The sequence below is a fragment of the Gossypium hirsutum genome, chromosome D01 (assembly GCF_007990345.1).
Source record: "Gossypium hirsutum isolate 1008001.06 chromosome D01, Gossypium_hirsutum_v2.1, whole genome shotgun sequence".
Taxonomy (NCBI): Eukaryota; Viridiplantae; Streptophyta; class Magnoliopsida; order Malvales; family Malvaceae; genus Gossypium; species Gossypium hirsutum.
Window position 1 is genome coordinate 1,075,980 of NC_053437.1, and position 16,774 is coordinate 1,092,753.

Sequence of the window (16,774 nt, forward strand, 5' to 3'; positions counted from 1 at the left end):
AGTTCAACACTTTGTCGAGTGTTTCATAAGACGAATCATGTGCCTTGTGCATAGTGGAACTGGAATCTATGTCCTATAGCATATAGGGATTATGGGTGAGAGTGCTATACCATACGTAATAAGAGGTGGATCGTAATGGAGGTCAAGGAAAGCCTTGGCCTTCCCAAATTTTTAAAAAATTTTACTTTCCCTTGAAATTTGTTGAAAATTTTAATTAGACCCTAATTTAAAAAAAATATCATGAAACTCTTAAAATTTTAAAAAAATTTAATTATCCTATTAAAAAGCATTAGTTCCAAAACTCGCCATGGTATGTAATGCACATATTAATTTATAAACTTAATGTCTCTTCGTGCACTCAAATTTTGAAAGTGTAGAAGACAACCCTTATAAAAAACAGTACTAACCTGTGGAGGAATTTACCATCTCCCAACAAGAAGCAGACACTGCCTAAACTTCTATCGAAATCTCCACTCAATAAGACATTAAATGGTAAAAGTATCATGGAAGCCCTTGTATTAAAAGTTAGATTATATTTTTTTCTTTTACTAAAAAAAAAGATAAATTAGTCCCTGCATATTAGATCAAAGAGTAAATTGATCTTTTTTGTGAAAAATTTTATTCATTTATACTGTTAAAAATTTATTCATGTACGTCACAATAAGGTACACATGACACCTTATGTGTATTTGTCTAATTATTTTGACAACACAGTTAATTTTTAACAATAAAAATAGATTAAATTTTTAACCAAAAAAGAATAATTTGTTATTTGATTTCAATAACTAATTTATTCATTTTTTGAGTAAAGAAGACAAAATACAATAATAAAACTTACCATCAGAAGAACTGGTTGGAACCGAACTTGGCTCATCAGTAGAGACAGGCAGTGGTGGTGGCGGAGACAACATCCCCGAAATCGGCGGGGACGACGTCTGAAAAAATGCATATAACTCAAACCTAAGACTACAACTCATTGTAAAAATCCGAGCACCTTGTTTTTTATCACAACATTGTGGTATAAACCCAATAATCGCTTGCAAACAACTCAAGCAACCATTTTCAGGCAAATCTCTACTACACTGAACCATACCATAAATATCACTAAACAACGAGTAACCAATAGCACCCACAGCAAATTTCGTATCATTAGCTGCCGCAGATACTGATAAATTTTGAAACAAGCTCACCAACTGTTTGTCAAAAAGATTAGAATCATTTACGTTCATTGTGTTTCTATAGTAAACGATCAGATCATTAGTTGCCGTCGAAAAGAATCGAAAATCCGAATACCGTAACGAGCAATTACCATATCCGATCATAGCTTGTTTCTTGTTGGGACAAAACTGAGTGATTTCATCGGATGCAGTGTTGATACATGCTCGGCAATCATTTTCGGCAACGTCGGGTCGGCATTGGACGAGCCCGAAGACGGTATCAGGGTCGAGGCCGATCGTGGTGGTGGCAAAGCCAGTGAGGGAAGCATTTGTGAGGGAAAATAGAGTGGCGTTTATGTTTCGGCTGTATAAGGATCCGTTGGTGTAATTAGCTGCGTTGGTACAGATGTTATACCTTTGTTCATCGGCAAAATTGGCGTAGGTTGAAGAAAGAAGTGAAGAAAATATAAGGAAATTTAGTGTAAATGAGATGAGAAATTGCATTGGTGAGGTAAAAAGAATGATTTGATGATAGTTTTCTGGGAGAATTCACCTGCATTTTTGGTTCAGTTCATGTTTAAGGTGATCTATATAATGTGAATTGATTGAGACTTAAAAAGAGGATTAATAATAATATATAGGAATAATATACTATTTGGTACTTTTATTTGGCTTCAATATTCAATTTGGTATCTAAATTTTTTTGTCTCAATTTAGATCCAAACTAAACAATATCATGTGGCTCAATAAATATTTTACTTGTGTGATCTAATAGAAAAAAAAAACATAAGCACTTAATTGAGACCAAAAAGAAAATCATTGATAACACTTAGGTACCAAATTAAATATTGAAGCTAAATATAGATACTAAATAGTATATTAACCCATAAATATAGATTTAGGTACAAATTTCCTGGAAAATTCTCGGTAAACATAGACTATGATCATCGGGTCTTTATCAGCTTTTTTTTAAGTGTAAGAGACACAGACTCTAACACAGACTATGATAATTTTTTTAAAATAATTAATACATGAATACTATATGGGACAACAAAAAAATATTTTTAAGGCACTAATCTTCTGTGATGAACCAGCAATGTGGCAATTATATATATTTTGGTTAATTTGAATCGAGTGAAATAATTTTAAAAATTTTCGAATAATGATAATTATGAATTTGAAGTATTTTCAAGTCCAAATAACTTCAAGTTTGATCTGGATTAAGTAGCTTTTAAACTTGGTTTTCAAAATCAAGTCATTATGAGGTTGAATATTTTAAATTTTTATCACTTTAAGTTATTCGAATTATTTTGAATTTTATTTACTTCTTTTTATGATCAAATCAAATTAAATAAAATTTAAACCCAGATTTATTGAATCAAGTCTAATTTATTACTTAGCCGGCATGTTCTAAGAGACTATTATTTTTTAAAAAAAAATTTAAATGTAAAGTTAGACTGTCAATTAAAATAAAATGAATTAATTTGACAAATTCATAATGAAAACAAATATGATAGTGAATAATGTTAAACCTATCTTTTAGAGCAATTCCTGTTTGAATCTATCAACTCTTCTTAATTGTCTTATACAAAGCTAATTTACTTTGACCTAACTAATTATTAATAAATAAAAAAATAAGTGGCATAGATTTTATTTTCACTTTAAAAGCTGACTGATTGATAGTCTAATAGACTAAATATTTGCAATTATTTTAATTATAACCTTAACGTATCAAATCATTCACCTCCATTTCAAAATTTATTTATTATGAGAAATTAAAATATGGTCAATCAATCCAAGATTTTGAATCACATCATGCCTATTTATTATTTATAACTTCTAACTTTAATTCGGGTTTAAATTATCTAATCTAAAAAAAGACGTTTAATATGGTCAAAATCTGTAAACCCCTTGTTCGATATGGACTCCAATAAAGATTTTGTCTCTTGACTTTACTGAAAATTTGAGTGTCTAACGAAGTTGAAGCGCCTCGTTGAGTACCAGCTAAGGTGAACAATGCATAATGTGCATATACCAATTGAGCCCAAGTGATAAATTAGTAGCATATTTACTGAGCCATGTGTTGTATGCCTACAAATATGAGATTTTTTAGTTTACCTTTTCAAGCACTCGTGCTCTCGGCATAGTTAAGAGACAAACTCTCGATGCAGACAATATCAACTTGGTTAGGATCCATCAGCTCCCAATGGAACAACAGACTTCTTTTGACAAAGTCGACCTCCCTTGAACAAATTCTAATTATAGTTATTCGAATATATATTCATTATACCCATGATATGATTACACAAGTTAACACACAAAAAGCACGGTATAAAAAAAACAAAACGAATATGCAAAATGACTTAATACAAACTAACATATCAAAATCAAGATTTATATGATTTCATATAAATATAAAATATCAGACACGAAAAAACACCTTGAACCAGACACAAATTATGGTCTCAGTAGGAAGAGAATACAACACTGTTTCCGACACCACAACAAAAAGTAACATATTGCACACAAGAATTAATAAGGGTGGTAGAAGAAAAATTAAGTGCCTAATTATACCCATAATAGTACTTTCATCTTAAATTAAATAAATTAAAGGAAAAAGAGAAAATCTGATCACACCTCGAGTTGACCTCTGAGCAGGCTAATGAATCTGCAATCTAATGGCATAGAGATCCAAAGGGGGAACAGCTCCTTCCATAGCTTCTTGTACTAACATTTAATAATTCTCATAGAGATGTTTCTGGTTTATGTTTCTGAATGCTATGAAACAACCACTTCATTGGCAATTTAGGGTCTAGCGTTCTTCATCTAAACACCTGGGGCACCTGCATCTAAAACCGTAATCTGCAAGCAATGCTTGTCTCTCTTCAAATGAAAGGTCCTCGTCTATGTATGAAATGGTCACCTAAAATTGTCATTCACGTAGATTTTGGTTCTCATTAGGATTTTACAGCTAACTCTTTAATTAACAAGATGTGCGACAGGAATATTTACCTCCTCTCCATTGCAAATAGGCCGGAGGGCAATAATTGTCGCTTGGCCATCTCTATCCTGGAATTGAAAGAGAACCAATGAAGCTATTTCTTACAAAAAAAAAGGAAATAAACGCTCTGCACAAAAACTATACATTAAACAGCATCTTTGGACATCATGTACATAAAGCTACAACTACGATGCAAAGAGGATGCTGTATATGTGTTAAAGAATGATAAACTAACCTATTTGTTCACGAAGAACTAGAATGAGTACAATCTACTTATCTATTATATTATTATAACACGAATGTACCTCTTCTCTTTTGAATGCTTTTGCATTAGGACAACAAGAATGGTTCATGCAGCTTTGCAAAGGAAAGAAAGCAGTACCTAAAGAAATTTTCAAAAGAGGATAATTAGTCACTATATATGACTATAGAATATAGATGGATGACAGAAATAAATGATATGTAATGCAGCAATTTCTACAAATGGGCCGGGATACGTATAACCTTATGAAGGAATTACTTTGATGTTATGTTACTCGGACTTGGGTGTGAGTTTCGGATATTGGTATATGTGCCAGATATGTATGTTCAATTTTTTGTGTTTTCCATGTGCTTGGAGGACACTTTAGAGGGCTATATTCATACCATTATCCAAGTATACATCGGACATGGGTGCCAGACATTGATACTCTAATAAATGAAAAGTCAAAGCAACATAGCTTGTGTGCATCAAGGACAAGAACCAATAGAATTCAACTAAAAATGAACCCTATCCACATAACAGAAAGCTTAAGAAACCGACAGTCATTATTTAGTATCTTAAAGAGGGTTATACCTTGGCAACAATTGGAATAATCCTTACCAAGTGCATCTAGATATGGTTGTGTAATTTTCTCAGCTTCTTTCTGCAATGAATGACACCAGATATTCATAATCCAAAATATAAAGTATCATGCAATCAAAGGGAGTGACTTCTAACCTTTTCAGGATATGGAAGATCATCAATGTACAAAAAGTAATCTTCCACCGGAGATGCTACAACCAGATCACTGTTACAAATGGAACTCCAAATCACTACTTGAAAGCCTCAAGCAAATTTAGAGATCTGATTAATGTGCCATGCGATGCATGTTAAGGGAAAGCATAAATGCTCATCATTCTTACTATGCACAAACTCTGCGGTACAAATAAGTAAAACAGGTGCAATGGACCTTACAGATTATTGAGCTCGAACATGCCGATAATATGCCCATAGATTTCAAGGGAGAATACTTGATAAGGTTAAGGACTTAAGTTTAGAAACTTCAATTAAGTAAGAGCAACATTGCTAAGAAAATAACTACATCAATTGCGTCGATGCTCACAGAGGATACATAGCTCACATTCCTTGTCAAAAATGGCTTCCTTGAGGAGCTGAAGTGACTGAAAATGTTTAAAACAACCAGTCAAGGTATGAATTTAAAGAGAAGAAATAATTAAAAGGACTACTAACTCTGTGTAGTCTTTGCATGTTACAAGAACCACCTATACAAAGAAATCTTACTGTGAATGCAAGCTCCTGTATTTCCCTCCTAAATGTGGCTTCATCCGATGCATCAATGTCATCCGGCAAGGCAATACAGTCCCACCACCTATGGAAAAAAAAATCAGTGATCCAAGTATCAAAATACCTTCCAATCCGACACTAAGCTTTTATTTCCCTACAGAAAGATAAAGCATTCAGATATTAAATTGCAATAAACTGGCTACATAACAAACCTTAATGTAATCTATATCAAGCTCTAGAGTTGACAACTATTCAATGGAGAGTTTAAAATTTCAGAAACCTGATTGTGGGGAATGCTTATTCCTGATATTATAGATCCAAGGTATCAAAATCAGCCAAAATCTATTCTAGGCATTATATAGGAAACGATGTCAATGATATTTACCTTCTCTTATGTCCAATTGATATTGGCTTCCAGGCCTCCAAAAGTAAGGATAGATCAGTTCCTAATATACTAGATGCAGGCTTCTCTTGTTCGCTCATATGAGATGCTTTCAACTTCCTATACCTTAATATGGTGAAAGAAATTGCCTGAAAAATGGAACCGCAAGGTCATATTTCCGATGACAATCAAGATAAAGTGAACATAACAGGCACCTTACTTAGTTCCAAAGTCCAATGAAAGAACTAAATCAAGTATAAATGATGCATACAAAAAACTAAAGCTAGAACGGAGAAGTTAACAGTATTTAGTACCTTGGCAGCAAGGAGGAAAATATCATTTGTTTCTGAGAAAGTTAAGAAAATAATAATAATGAGTAAAAAATAGAAGGTAAAAAAAAAAAAACACAAGCAAATGAGAAGTTCGTTAATGTTAATATCATATGATGTAAAAGATTTACCATTGGCATGTTGTATGAATTTTAAAAGTGCCTTTCTAGAACAAGACTCTGATTTCTCCCCAGTACAAAGTAAGCAAAGAGACGATTCCCAATCAGCCTCTGCACACGATTTACTACACCATTCAAAGAAAAAGAAATTTTAGTTCAAAAAGGTTAAAAGAAATTTTTAGTGACACACAGAAAGTCGCAACTCTATCTTACCTACAATAGAAAGCTTCTTCACATCCGCCAAGGCATGAAACAACAGAAGGTAAGGGAAACTTGTTGGAGTAAGGCAATGCTAATTCACCATTCATTAACGACTCGACAGCCATCATAGGCAAAGGAATAGTACTACCAGAACTGCTAGAAGCTCCATTTTCAGAACTATGGTGATTTTGAACATAATGATTGTCTTCTTCATCATCAGATGAATTGCTTTGACATCCATTACGTGAAGAATTTCCTATTCCTATTGTTTTCAGATACAGTTTTCGCCCTATTTGTTTCTCTATTGATCCAATAAATTTGAAACAATAACTACAAACTAAACAATCAATCTGAAAATTTGGAAAAACAATAAAATGTAAGCCATTAAACGTGAACTAAAGACAAAAAAAAGAGAGCAAAATAATGAAAATTATCAAAATGACCTTGTTTGAAGGATGCTGAACTCCAACAAGCATTTCATCCTTAAAAATAAGTTGTTCTTCTTCAAAATCAGTTTCGGCAAACACGCCTATGGAACAAATTACTCAATTATAACTTCAAAAATAAAATCCAATTAATGAAAACGAAAATTCAAAATTTCAAAAAAATTGTACCTTTTCCTAAGTCGCCGTTTTGTTTCACTTTGATGCCTTGGCACTTGCGTTTCGAGATAAGCTGGTCGAAATACTCCTGCATTTGAATGAAGTTAAAAGAGATGGACTTCGCTGAATAAGCTAGAAAAAGAATAAGGAAAAAATAAAGAGAGAGAAAAATGGAAGGGAAGAGGGGAGTAGTTGCCTGGACGATGGGAGGAGACGGGGGCCGGAGAAGAGCGGCTATTTGATGAGAGCAGCGTTGATCGATAGGGCAAATGAGTTCCATTCCTTTGCTTCGCTGCCGCTATGGCGCTTACCGCCGCCACGACACTCGACACAGTGAATTTATATTTGACGGCGCCAGAAAATCATGTGCGGGGATGAACTTGGTATTAAGCCTTAAGGTGCGTGCTCTAACTCTTATTTCATTTTTGGCTTTATTCTAAAATAGCCCCTAAACTATAATGCAATTCTCATATTGGTCCTTAAAGTTTTTTACAAAAATGGTATATAATTTATTAAGTACCAATTTTGCTCCATTTTACAAAAATTGCATTTTTTTTTATAAAAGGAGATAAAATTGATAATTTAGTTATTACTTTTAATTAAAAATTTTAAGGACTAATTTGAGAATCTAGATATAGCTCAAGATTCAATTTACTAATAAAGTTTTTTTCTTTTTATTTCTTGAGCATATTAATTGGATTCATTTATTTGGATTTAAAAAATAATATTTTATATAATGCTTATACTATTTATAACGCCTCTCCAACCCATAAATAGAAAGATAAAAATACTTCAACAAATTCAAACCTATACCTTTGAAATATTTTAACATTCCACCTGTGCTTTAGTTAAATTTTTTCTATACATATTTTTACTCCTTGAAATTGTAAAAATAATCTTATACATTATTAAAAATAAAAATCATTAAAAATTATTGAGGATCGAATTTTCATGGGGTAGGTATTATTCTCGGTAGGAGTTTTATCTTTTGATCTTATCGAGATATTAAGTAATTATAGGATATGATTTAAGTTCAATTTAACTGTATATAACATAAGTAATTCTCCTTATGAGATACCACATGAGATGCTTTCATTCTATGAGGCATGAGCACATACTTTTTCAAGCATTTGGACTCTGGTCAAAGTCAAAAAAATAAAACCCTAGAGGCAATACTTGACTCAAGGTTGGATTCTTAACAAATAGGTTAAATTTTGCTATTAATTCTTGTACTTTATAAAAGTTATAAATTTAATCCTTATACTTTAATTTAATAATTTTTTAATCTTTGTACTTTCAAATTTTAAATTTCCAATCCTCATCAAATGACAATTGTTAAATTAATTAAGTTAGCCTCTACTATTTCCAAAATCTAATGCACCAAATATATTATCATATGTGAAATGTCATGCCAGTTTGATATTTTCACATTTTACTCACTAAAAATCCAGTTAACGAGTTAATGACAACAATTTTATTCAAGACGAAAATTTTAAAATTCAAAAAGTATAAAAACTTAAGTGTGATTTAATTTGAGAATTTGGACCATATCAATTTGAGAATATGGACCATATCTATAACTCTACGCATAGTATAATAACGGAAATTGAATTTAAGCAAAAAAATTTAAATGTTACCGTTCGGGTCAGGATTAAATTTTCAAAATTCAAAAAGTACAAGGACTAAATCTACAATTTTCACAAAGTATAAAGACTAATAACAAATTTAACCCAACAAATATGATCAATATATATAAATATATAGAATTATAGAATTGAATGATTAAACCTTTGTTTTTGGAGAAAAAAATTTAAGGAGTTAAACCTCCATGAATCTGTCGACAAAATAATTCGAACAGTTTATACATTGTAACCAGCTGAAGAAGAAAGTAATTTGACTTCATCATCGCTTGGATCATTCATGGAGAGCTGCATATTTGGCCTGAAGTTGATTTTATTCCACTCGTTTTCAACGCGGAAGAAAATCCATTGGAATCGCCGGAATATCTCCAAGGCAGCAATGGTGAACACCGTAAGGTAGTTATTACGGAGATGAGCCGACAGTTTGTATGTCCACGTGCATCGTAGGATCAAGTTGCTTCCGATCACCCAAAAGTATACCTGCAAATTCCACAAGCATGAGTAGGGATGAGAATGGATCAAGACGGACGACTCTGACCTGACCTTCAAGTATTTTTACACGATATCCAAACCAAACTCAAATTTAATTCGAGTTTTAGAAGCCAAACCGAAACCGAAAAATGAATATATCTCCTCAACCCTGGACCATTCCATTCTGAAATATCCTGGGTTAGGGCAGGGTAGATGCAAGTTTGTAGTGCCAATAATTTGAACCTATGTTATTTAAACTCGGGGCAAATGTTAGATACAAACATACTCGATTTGAATTTCAGATACAGATGTGCGTTTGACATGAATATGGTCAAACTTTTTCTATATATTTGGAAATCCTACAAGATCATATCCCCATACCCATGTGCTAGATACGAGTTCCGGACAAAAATGAAGACTCGAAGCAAGATAAGTTATAAAAAAATTGCTCTGAGTTTAGTGCTTTTAACGGTGTAGTAATAACTTACCCATGTTCGTCCATGTAAAAGGTGCGAGTAGAGATGTGATTTATTGAACTTGAACATACGAGCGAAGCTGCTAGCAAGAAAAGAAAAATGTTGATAACCAAATCAATAAGGTGACTTTACGATTAGGCAAATCTATGTTGTTCTGATTCTTCATTTTTCTTCAAGTATCCATATCCAACACTAGTATATTCAGTCATAACGAGAAACACTTGAAGTATACAAAAAAAACTTTAAAATATTGAAGATACTCCTCTCAGATACATATTCATACTCAACAATCACAACGAAAATCAAGTAACATAGAGATTATGAAAATCTAAAGAGTATTTTACATACCTGAAATCCCAATCTCGTGCTACGTCCCAATAAAAAGAGTACAATGAGTTCAAAACACTTGAAAGAAGCCAGAGTGGGCGATAAAAATTAGTCCAGCTTTCGGGTAAGACATGGTATTTAAGGGCAGAAAGGAAAATCACAGGTACTGCTGTCGAATATTTTAACGCTATACACAAGAAAATGAAGATATTATGATACTGAAGCAACAAAACCGACTTTAATACACTACTACAAAAGGATAGCTTGAATGGCATTTTATCTGCTTTCCTTGGGGAGTTATACTTTCAATTTTCTAGAAGAGCCCATTCGGACCCCATGTCTGATGCACATCCAGACATAGGTATTGGTATATGACCTCCTAAGAACCTTCTGAATATATGGGAAAACTTCTAAAAAGAAGGTTAAAAATATCAGCATCTAACACATACCCGTATCTGATACTCAAAACTCAAATATAAGTGACATAGATTTCATTAAACATTAGGAGAGAAACTGAAACCTAGGATAATGCTTGTACAAATTTCTGAGCTGAGAACACAGTACGCAAACTCGACATAATATTCATTTAACAAGTTGAAGATGTCATGATTCCGGTTTACATAACTATGTTAGCAAAATGAAGGAAACAGAACTTGTCAAGGTTGAAAGAACTCCCATGTTTGGCCTGGTGGCCAAGGGCTGTTCACACATAGAACCCACCTGGGTTCGAGCCTTTGGAGGAGCAAGTGGTATGCTTCTATTTGGGCAGCTCCCTTTGGACATAGTGTGTGTGTGCACGCGCGCATGTGTGTGGGTAAGTCCCTACTCTGTGTGAGTACTGAGTACTAACCCCCTAATTGTACAGTACCAAAAAAAACCTAGAAAGCATGAACATGGCTCAAGCCACAGTGTGCCGTGTTGTATCCATTTCTGACATGGCTCAAACCTGGAGAACATAGTTATCACCAGAAGTTATTCAAGTGCATTAAACTCGTGTAGGCTTGACAGGTCCACAATTAACCCACTCGATACTTACTAAAAGAAAAACAAGTCAAAACCGAAAGTAAAATTGACATATGGAGGAAAGCTGGTGATGAAGACATTGGAAAGGTATCAAGAGACGTACCATTCAAAAGTGCTGATCTTTCACCGATATCCCTGTATTGTCGAAGACATTGGAAAAATCGGAAAAGATAAGGCAAAACGAGAACTAAAGGGATTGCAACAGAGTGACTGCCACAGACAGAATCAGCTTCAAACCATGCAATGGTGGCAACCTGCATGCATAAAAACATCTCTCAAGACGATAGAAGAAAACCATGGGAGTTAATCAAAGAGAACATACAAGTAAGAATACTACAATGATCATGTTTTCATTTCGAGAGTTCGATAACAAATTTTTCAGAAAGAGGGAAAAGGATAATTCAGGTTATTTCTGCACTTTATACCCATGCTTCATAAAACCAAAAGAAACCATGTACGATTCCGATTGGTCCCCAAAAATCTCTAGGAACTAGTATGTCTTAGAACAATCAAATCCGTGCTCTATATTTCGGTTAGTTTCGTAAAAGGATGAGATTGAGACAAGAAGGCCAAACTTCAAGAAACTCACACAAAGATCTTTTTCAGTCAAATCAAAAGGTAGGTCAACCATGATTTTAAAGGCTCCAGTATATGTAACTTTTATCAATACAAATGAAGCATCATTAAAGTTCAAAACTGATATACAAACCTGTCGATGGACCATTCTACAGACGGACCGTTCTATATCAGAAAACACCTGCACAAAGTTTAAAACCATTAAATATCCAAAAGCAGAGTTACTATATATTTGCTACCATCCTCTGTATACAGTAACACCAGTCATGTGTCCCATTGAAAATTTATTAATTCATGCTTACAAGATAAGTCATTATATAGTTATATCCTATGTTGCTCTGACCCTTCATTTTTCTTGAAGTACCCACGTCCAGCACCCATTTCCGACGTTTATCCAAACATGGGTGTGTGGATATAATCCTCGACCATCCAAATACATGGAAATCATGGAAAAAATTGAACACGTTCATGTTGAACACATACTCGTGTCAAGTCTGAGTAACACAGGTTATACCTAAAGCACTGATTATATGAAGAGGCGATGCCAGGGGGCTGGCAGGGGCCTTGCTCCCCCCCCCCCCCAAAATGAAAAATTTCAATTCAGTCCCTTTAGAAAGAATAAAATTACAAATTGATCTATGGTAAAATTGCACTGTGCCCTCCCCCCAAAATATTAAAAAATTATGTTTAGTCACTTCAAAAAAGATGGAATTATAAATTAATATATGATAAAATTACATTTTGATCTCAAAATTTTTTTAATTCGGTTCTAGCCCCCCCCCCCAAAAAAAAAATTTCTAGCTTCGCCCCTGACCATACGGGAAAAAAAAATGAATGGAATGAAAAAAATTTTCAAAGGTGTGGTCATCATTTTATCAGAAAATACAACAACAATAACAACATATCAAGCCTTTAATCACTACAAGCAGGTCCACAGAATGTATCATATTGCATCATTGTACTCAAAATTTATGGGTTTACTTGTATCTTTCATAAGCTAAGAAAATTTATCAGAAAAGGCAATAAATTTATCAATTTCAAAAGACTGCTCAACACAGATTGATAAAATGACAATGAAAAAGTAATATCAGTAAAAACAGCCTGGCTCATACCTTTGCCATGGAGGTCAAAATATCAGCCAAGAAGAAGTCGGAAAAAGTTATCGCCTGGATTCACCATATCAACTTAATATTAAAATACAGCATATGCACATGGTGTCAAAGCAAGAAATAAACTATAAAAAAGAATGTGTCCCCATTTCAGTTGTGGTTTGGAGATGCATGGTCCAACATTAAGGTCAAGCATGGAGGATCTTTAGTTCATGATGTTCGTAAATATGCATCACTACATTACAATGAGGATATAGACTCTTAGGTACAAAGATTAACATAGTTCACACATAAAATTCGAGCAGTATCAGGTAATTCCACAAGATTAGGTCCAGCCAAAGATCGTTGCCCAAGTTAAAGTACAGGATTGGCCATGTAAAAGTTGATATACAGGCCTTTTTGCAGAGTTCTTGTAAGAATTTAAGTTGCAAACATGGAAATGGACACTAAAAAATGCCGTGATCCTTTTCTTTGAAGAAAAACCATGATGCAAAGATCAAGAAAACATCAAGAAAGATGAATCTTGATATGACTAATCACTTTCTTCCAAAAAGAGATACAACATAAACTTCATCACATTATTACTTGTTCAGTTTCTCAAAGTATTGACAAAGTAAATCTAATGTATAAGAAAATGCCATGAGAATGAACCGATCATTAAGTTATTGATAGTAGCAAAATTATCAAACACGTCCATAGAGATAACAATCAGACCTGTAATGGAAGAACTATTCGCCAAAGAGCCCTTAGCAAGTAGTATCGGGATGAAAAATAAAAAATGTCAAAAGGGAATATTAAAAGCATCACGACTGCAAAATATAGAAGCACCTGAAGTAGAAAACATGTAAAATTTAGTGATGATGGTAAAGGGAGTGGAAAGAAAGCAATATTGCAATTTACTTTTCATGCTGAAAATGTTAAAATTATAATCAACTCGTCATTCAAGCTGGGAATAAGTGCATATAAATAATAATAAAAAAATATTAAAATAATAAAAAAAGAAAAAAGAAAGGATGCATCTATTACACTGGTTGGGAAGCAGCCAATGATACTTCTCCATTAGAGTAGAGATAAAGATATGCTGTCATACTGGTTGGAACAATGATAGTCATCCATGTAGCGCACTGAAATTACAACAATCGTAGAGAGAGTTATTTTATTTGAGGAAAATTACCAAGCACTATTAGCAACAATTGCACCAGTAGACCATCGAGCTTTATGTAGATATTTCAAGATAAAAAAGAAAACTAAGAAAACAAAAGAAGAAAATGGAACAATTCCTTCAAAAGTTCAATGTTATATCCCTGATACACATTTACAAAGCTTGAAGCTAAAGATAACATTATAAATGGATCCCTCAAAATAATACATCAGCTACACAAACTTCAAACATATTGAAATCATACTAAAGAAAGTATAGGTTCCAGAGCAGGACGAAATTCAATCGAGTATTAGAAATAAATTGCAGCCATTGCCCGCCATATAGTATATCATTAGCTGAAGAACAAGACAAGAAACAAGGCAACCAAGTATAGTTTATCCATATAGTATATCATAATGAGCCATCGGTACATATTAGGCAACCTGATTAAAAGATCTGATTGGGGAATTCAATTACCTTCCATATTTCTCTATGAGTGAGATGGTTCTGATCGAGATCAAAAATTTTGGCATAATTGATATTAGACCGAGAAAAGACCCATAAATTGATTCCCCAAAGCCATGCCATTGTAGTCTGTAATATCAAAACAAGAAGAATAATCTCTTACAAGTCCTTAAACACACAACATAAAATTGCACTCATATCGAAAAAATTAGTATAACATAATTTTTTTTTATATATCATAAAATTTTAACTAACCACCAGAAGAAGAGGATTATAATACAAAAATGCCTCATATAGAAATAGGTCCCGTAGGTCTGCACTCATTCTCATTACGGATTGCCATCCAGTCTGCAATATTTTGGCATACATGATGAGAACTTGTTATAACCATTATTAACATCAAATATGAACTGTATAGCTTGAAACAACTAGAATATAAAATAAGACTAACCTTCCCACAGATGAAACCCCAGAGTAAGAACAATAGTACCTGGATATCTAAATAGATTAGGATTCCAGAAGGTTGAGAAATAACTAAAAGATACAAGTTACAACTGAGGAATTCGTTTTTCTTTGAGGTTAACCACTTTATATTTATTAAAAGGAAGTAAATGGATAATAAACACAGCAACAATATCATTGAAAACAAACCTTGAATCTCCATAATAATGTAGGCGAAGGCACAATTGCAGCAGTAACCAATGGTATACTTGCATTCTTCGATCCATTTATCTCCAACGGATGCACGTAACTGTTCTCCACACCATTTCCCAATTCTGCACCTGACAGTTATTCTACAATATATTAGATCTAAGCAGCAAAACTAAATCAATAATAACCTTTAATTTCCAATGAAAATGTTCATATAGAGTTCTTGTACCTAGATCAGATACCACTGCTCTGCTACCGGACCTCCTTAAATGCGGACTATTGATAGGAGCAGCAACCTGACCTCCGAACATAGGTGTATGTAGAAGATGGTAAAGCTATTAAACCCACTCCAGCTACCCTAGTGTTCTGCCATAAATAATATTGAAACAGAAACATATAAAGAAGCATTACTTGAATAATCAATAGACACCTGCATGCCATTTAAGGATCTTAAATCTAAGTTTTAACTTCAACATTTCTTCCAAGAACAAGTTAACCATACATTCTTACAGTGAGCTGTTTAGTTAGTATAAATTGCGTATATTTAGGGAGGGACAGCCACGAAACCTCTCGAAAGGATTAGTCTCTAACTCTCTATGGAGAGTAAAACGGATACCTTGGTTCCAAATAAAAATTGGATATATTGTAATGCAGCAAAATATCAAATACATAAAAACAGACACAAACATCTATTCCTACAATTTTTCACTCAAAACTATTAGCCAACTCCGCAACAAGCATCAAAGCATATAATTCACATTCACATAATTAATAAATAGAATCTAAAAGGGAATCAATTAAAATGAAATCCATATATAAAGAAAATTTGCCTTACCTAATAGAAATTCCCTGCAATGAATGTACCTGTATAAAGGGAGTTCAAACGCAGCCCAAAATCAAAAAAGAAACAAAGCAAATGAAAAACCCAGAAATACCCAGTTCCTAAAAAGCAGGAAGAAATCTTCCCGTTTGTTTCTAGGGAAGATGTAAACTGGAAAAAAATTTCTCTAGGAAAGTTTTTTCTTTTTAGTTTCTCTTTTTTTTCAGCTTCAAAGAAAAAAATTATTACTATCAAATAATAATTACTTTGAATATTGTGCAAAGATTGAAATTTTGACTTTTCTCTTTTGGGATCTCAAAAAATCCCGAATCAGAAGCTGTGTTTGTTTTTGAGTGAATTACGAGGAGGAAATTGAAGCAAAAAAATGGGTAAATTTAAACGAAATATTGTTGTGAAAATTATAAAAGAGCAATTGGTTCACTTTCATAAACGTGTTTCCTGGACCTGAAATTGTGAAAATCAGAAATGTTTTAATTAATTTCTATATATCTTTCTTTGTTTGTACCATTAATCCTTATTTATTTAGAAAATGAAAATATGTGCATGCATTTATTTATTATTAAATTATAAGTTAAAATTAGGTTAAAATATACTTTAAGTCCCTGTACTTTTCATGTATTTGAGATTTAAAGTTTTTTTTTTAATTTGAAAACTATAAGTTGAGTTATTAACTTCATTAAAAAAAATTTGTTAAATTCAAGATCATTACTTCATTTT

The 16,774-nt window shown here is 33.1% G+C and overlaps 3 protein-coding genes across 6 annotated transcripts; all 3 read right to left on the reverse strand.

The window, feature by feature from the left end:
- Nucleotides 1-809: 809 nt before the first annotated feature.
- LOC121213695 (cysteine-rich repeat secretory protein 38) lies at nt 810-3,910 on the reverse strand (the record flags this gene model as incomplete). Its single annotated transcript, XM_041086647.1, has 2 exons — nt 3,795-3,910; nt 810-3,396 (listed from the first exon to the last, which is right to left on the reverse strand). A coding segment is annotated over exon 2 (852 nt), but the record flags the coding sequence as incomplete, so codon positions are not given.
- Nucleotides 3,537-7,712, reverse strand: LOC107928967 (histone-lysine N-methyltransferase ATXR2). 2 transcript variants are annotated; one of them, XM_016860282.2, is made up of 15 exons: nt 7,534-7,712; nt 7,350-7,425; nt 7,179-7,264; nt 6,748-7,085; nt 6,547-6,659; nt 6,401-6,432; nt 6,090-6,235; nt 5,702-5,789; nt 5,532-5,580; nt 5,375-5,429; nt 5,138-5,207; nt 5,021-5,063; nt 4,464-4,540; nt 4,170-4,226; nt 3,537-4,080 (listed from the first exon to the last, which is right to left on the reverse strand). In XM_016860282.2, exons 1-15 carry the CDS (start codon nt 7,615-7,617, stop codon nt 3,970-3,972), a joined length of 1,425 nt encoding a protein of 474 aa, XP_016715771.1. In that variant the 5' UTR covers nt 7,618-7,712; the 3' UTR covers nt 3,537-3,969. The 2 variants fall into 2 exon arrangements, with proteins under 2 accessions (XP_016715771.1, XP_016715770.1); XM_016860281.2 differs by having other exon boundaries at nt 4,994-5,063.
- Nucleotides 7,713-9,061: 1,349 nt separating this feature from the next.
- LOC107928940 (SPX and EXS domain-containing protein 1) lies at nt 9,062-16,543 on the reverse strand. Of its 3 annotated transcripts, XM_016860251.2 has the most exons (15): nt 16,303-16,530; nt 16,052-16,080; nt 15,446-15,582; nt 15,217-15,347; nt 15,017-15,055; nt 14,821-14,913; nt 14,578-14,694; nt 13,988-14,083; nt 13,674-13,787; nt 12,963-13,016; nt 11,984-12,031; nt 11,378-11,528; nt 10,273-10,438; nt 9,937-10,006; nt 9,062-9,457 (listed from the first exon to the last, which is right to left on the reverse strand). In XM_016860251.2, the coding sequence occupies exons 3-15, from the start codon at nt 15,525-15,527 to the stop codon at nt 9,197-9,199; spliced, it is 1,422 nt and encodes a 473-aa protein (XP_016715740.1). In that variant the 5' UTR covers nt 15,528-15,582; nt 16,052-16,080; nt 16,303-16,530; the 3' UTR covers nt 9,062-9,196. The 3 variants fall into 3 exon arrangements, with proteins under 3 accessions (XP_016715740.1, XP_016715742.1, XP_016715743.1); XM_016860253.2 differs by having other exon boundaries at nt 9,937-10,003; nt 16,052-16,543; XM_016860254.2 differs by having other exon boundaries at nt 15,217-15,359; nt 16,052-16,543.
- Between the last annotated feature and the right edge of the window lie 231 nt (nt 16,544-16,774).

Bases quoted from the DNA above. Each gene is read 5' to 3' on its own strand.
- LOC107928967 (XM_016860281.2), bottom strand. From the start codon at position 7,617: ATGGAACTCATTTGCCCTATCGATCAACGCTGCTCTCATCAAATAGCC. The intron at 7,086-7,178 runs GTCATTTTGATA...CCAAATTTTCAG, and splicing joins TTCAGCATCCTTCAAACAAG to ATTGATTGTTTAGTTTGTAG. The intron at 6,433-6,546 runs GTAAATCTTTTA...TAACTTTCTCAG, and splicing joins ATTCATACAACATGCCAATG to AAACAAATGATATTTTCCTC.
- LOC107928940 (XM_016860251.2), bottom strand. From the start codon at position 15,527: ATGTTCGGAGGTCAGGTTGCTGCTCCTATCAATAGTCCGCATTTAAGG. The intron at 13,788-13,987 runs GTGTAATAGATG...TTTCTACTTCAG, and splicing joins CATTGGCTGCTTCCCAACCA to GTGCTTCTATATTTTGCAGT. The intron at 10,007-10,272 runs GTATGTAAAATA...TTTTCTTGCTAG, and splicing joins GCACGAGATTGGGATTTCAG to CAGCTTCGCTCGTATGTTCA.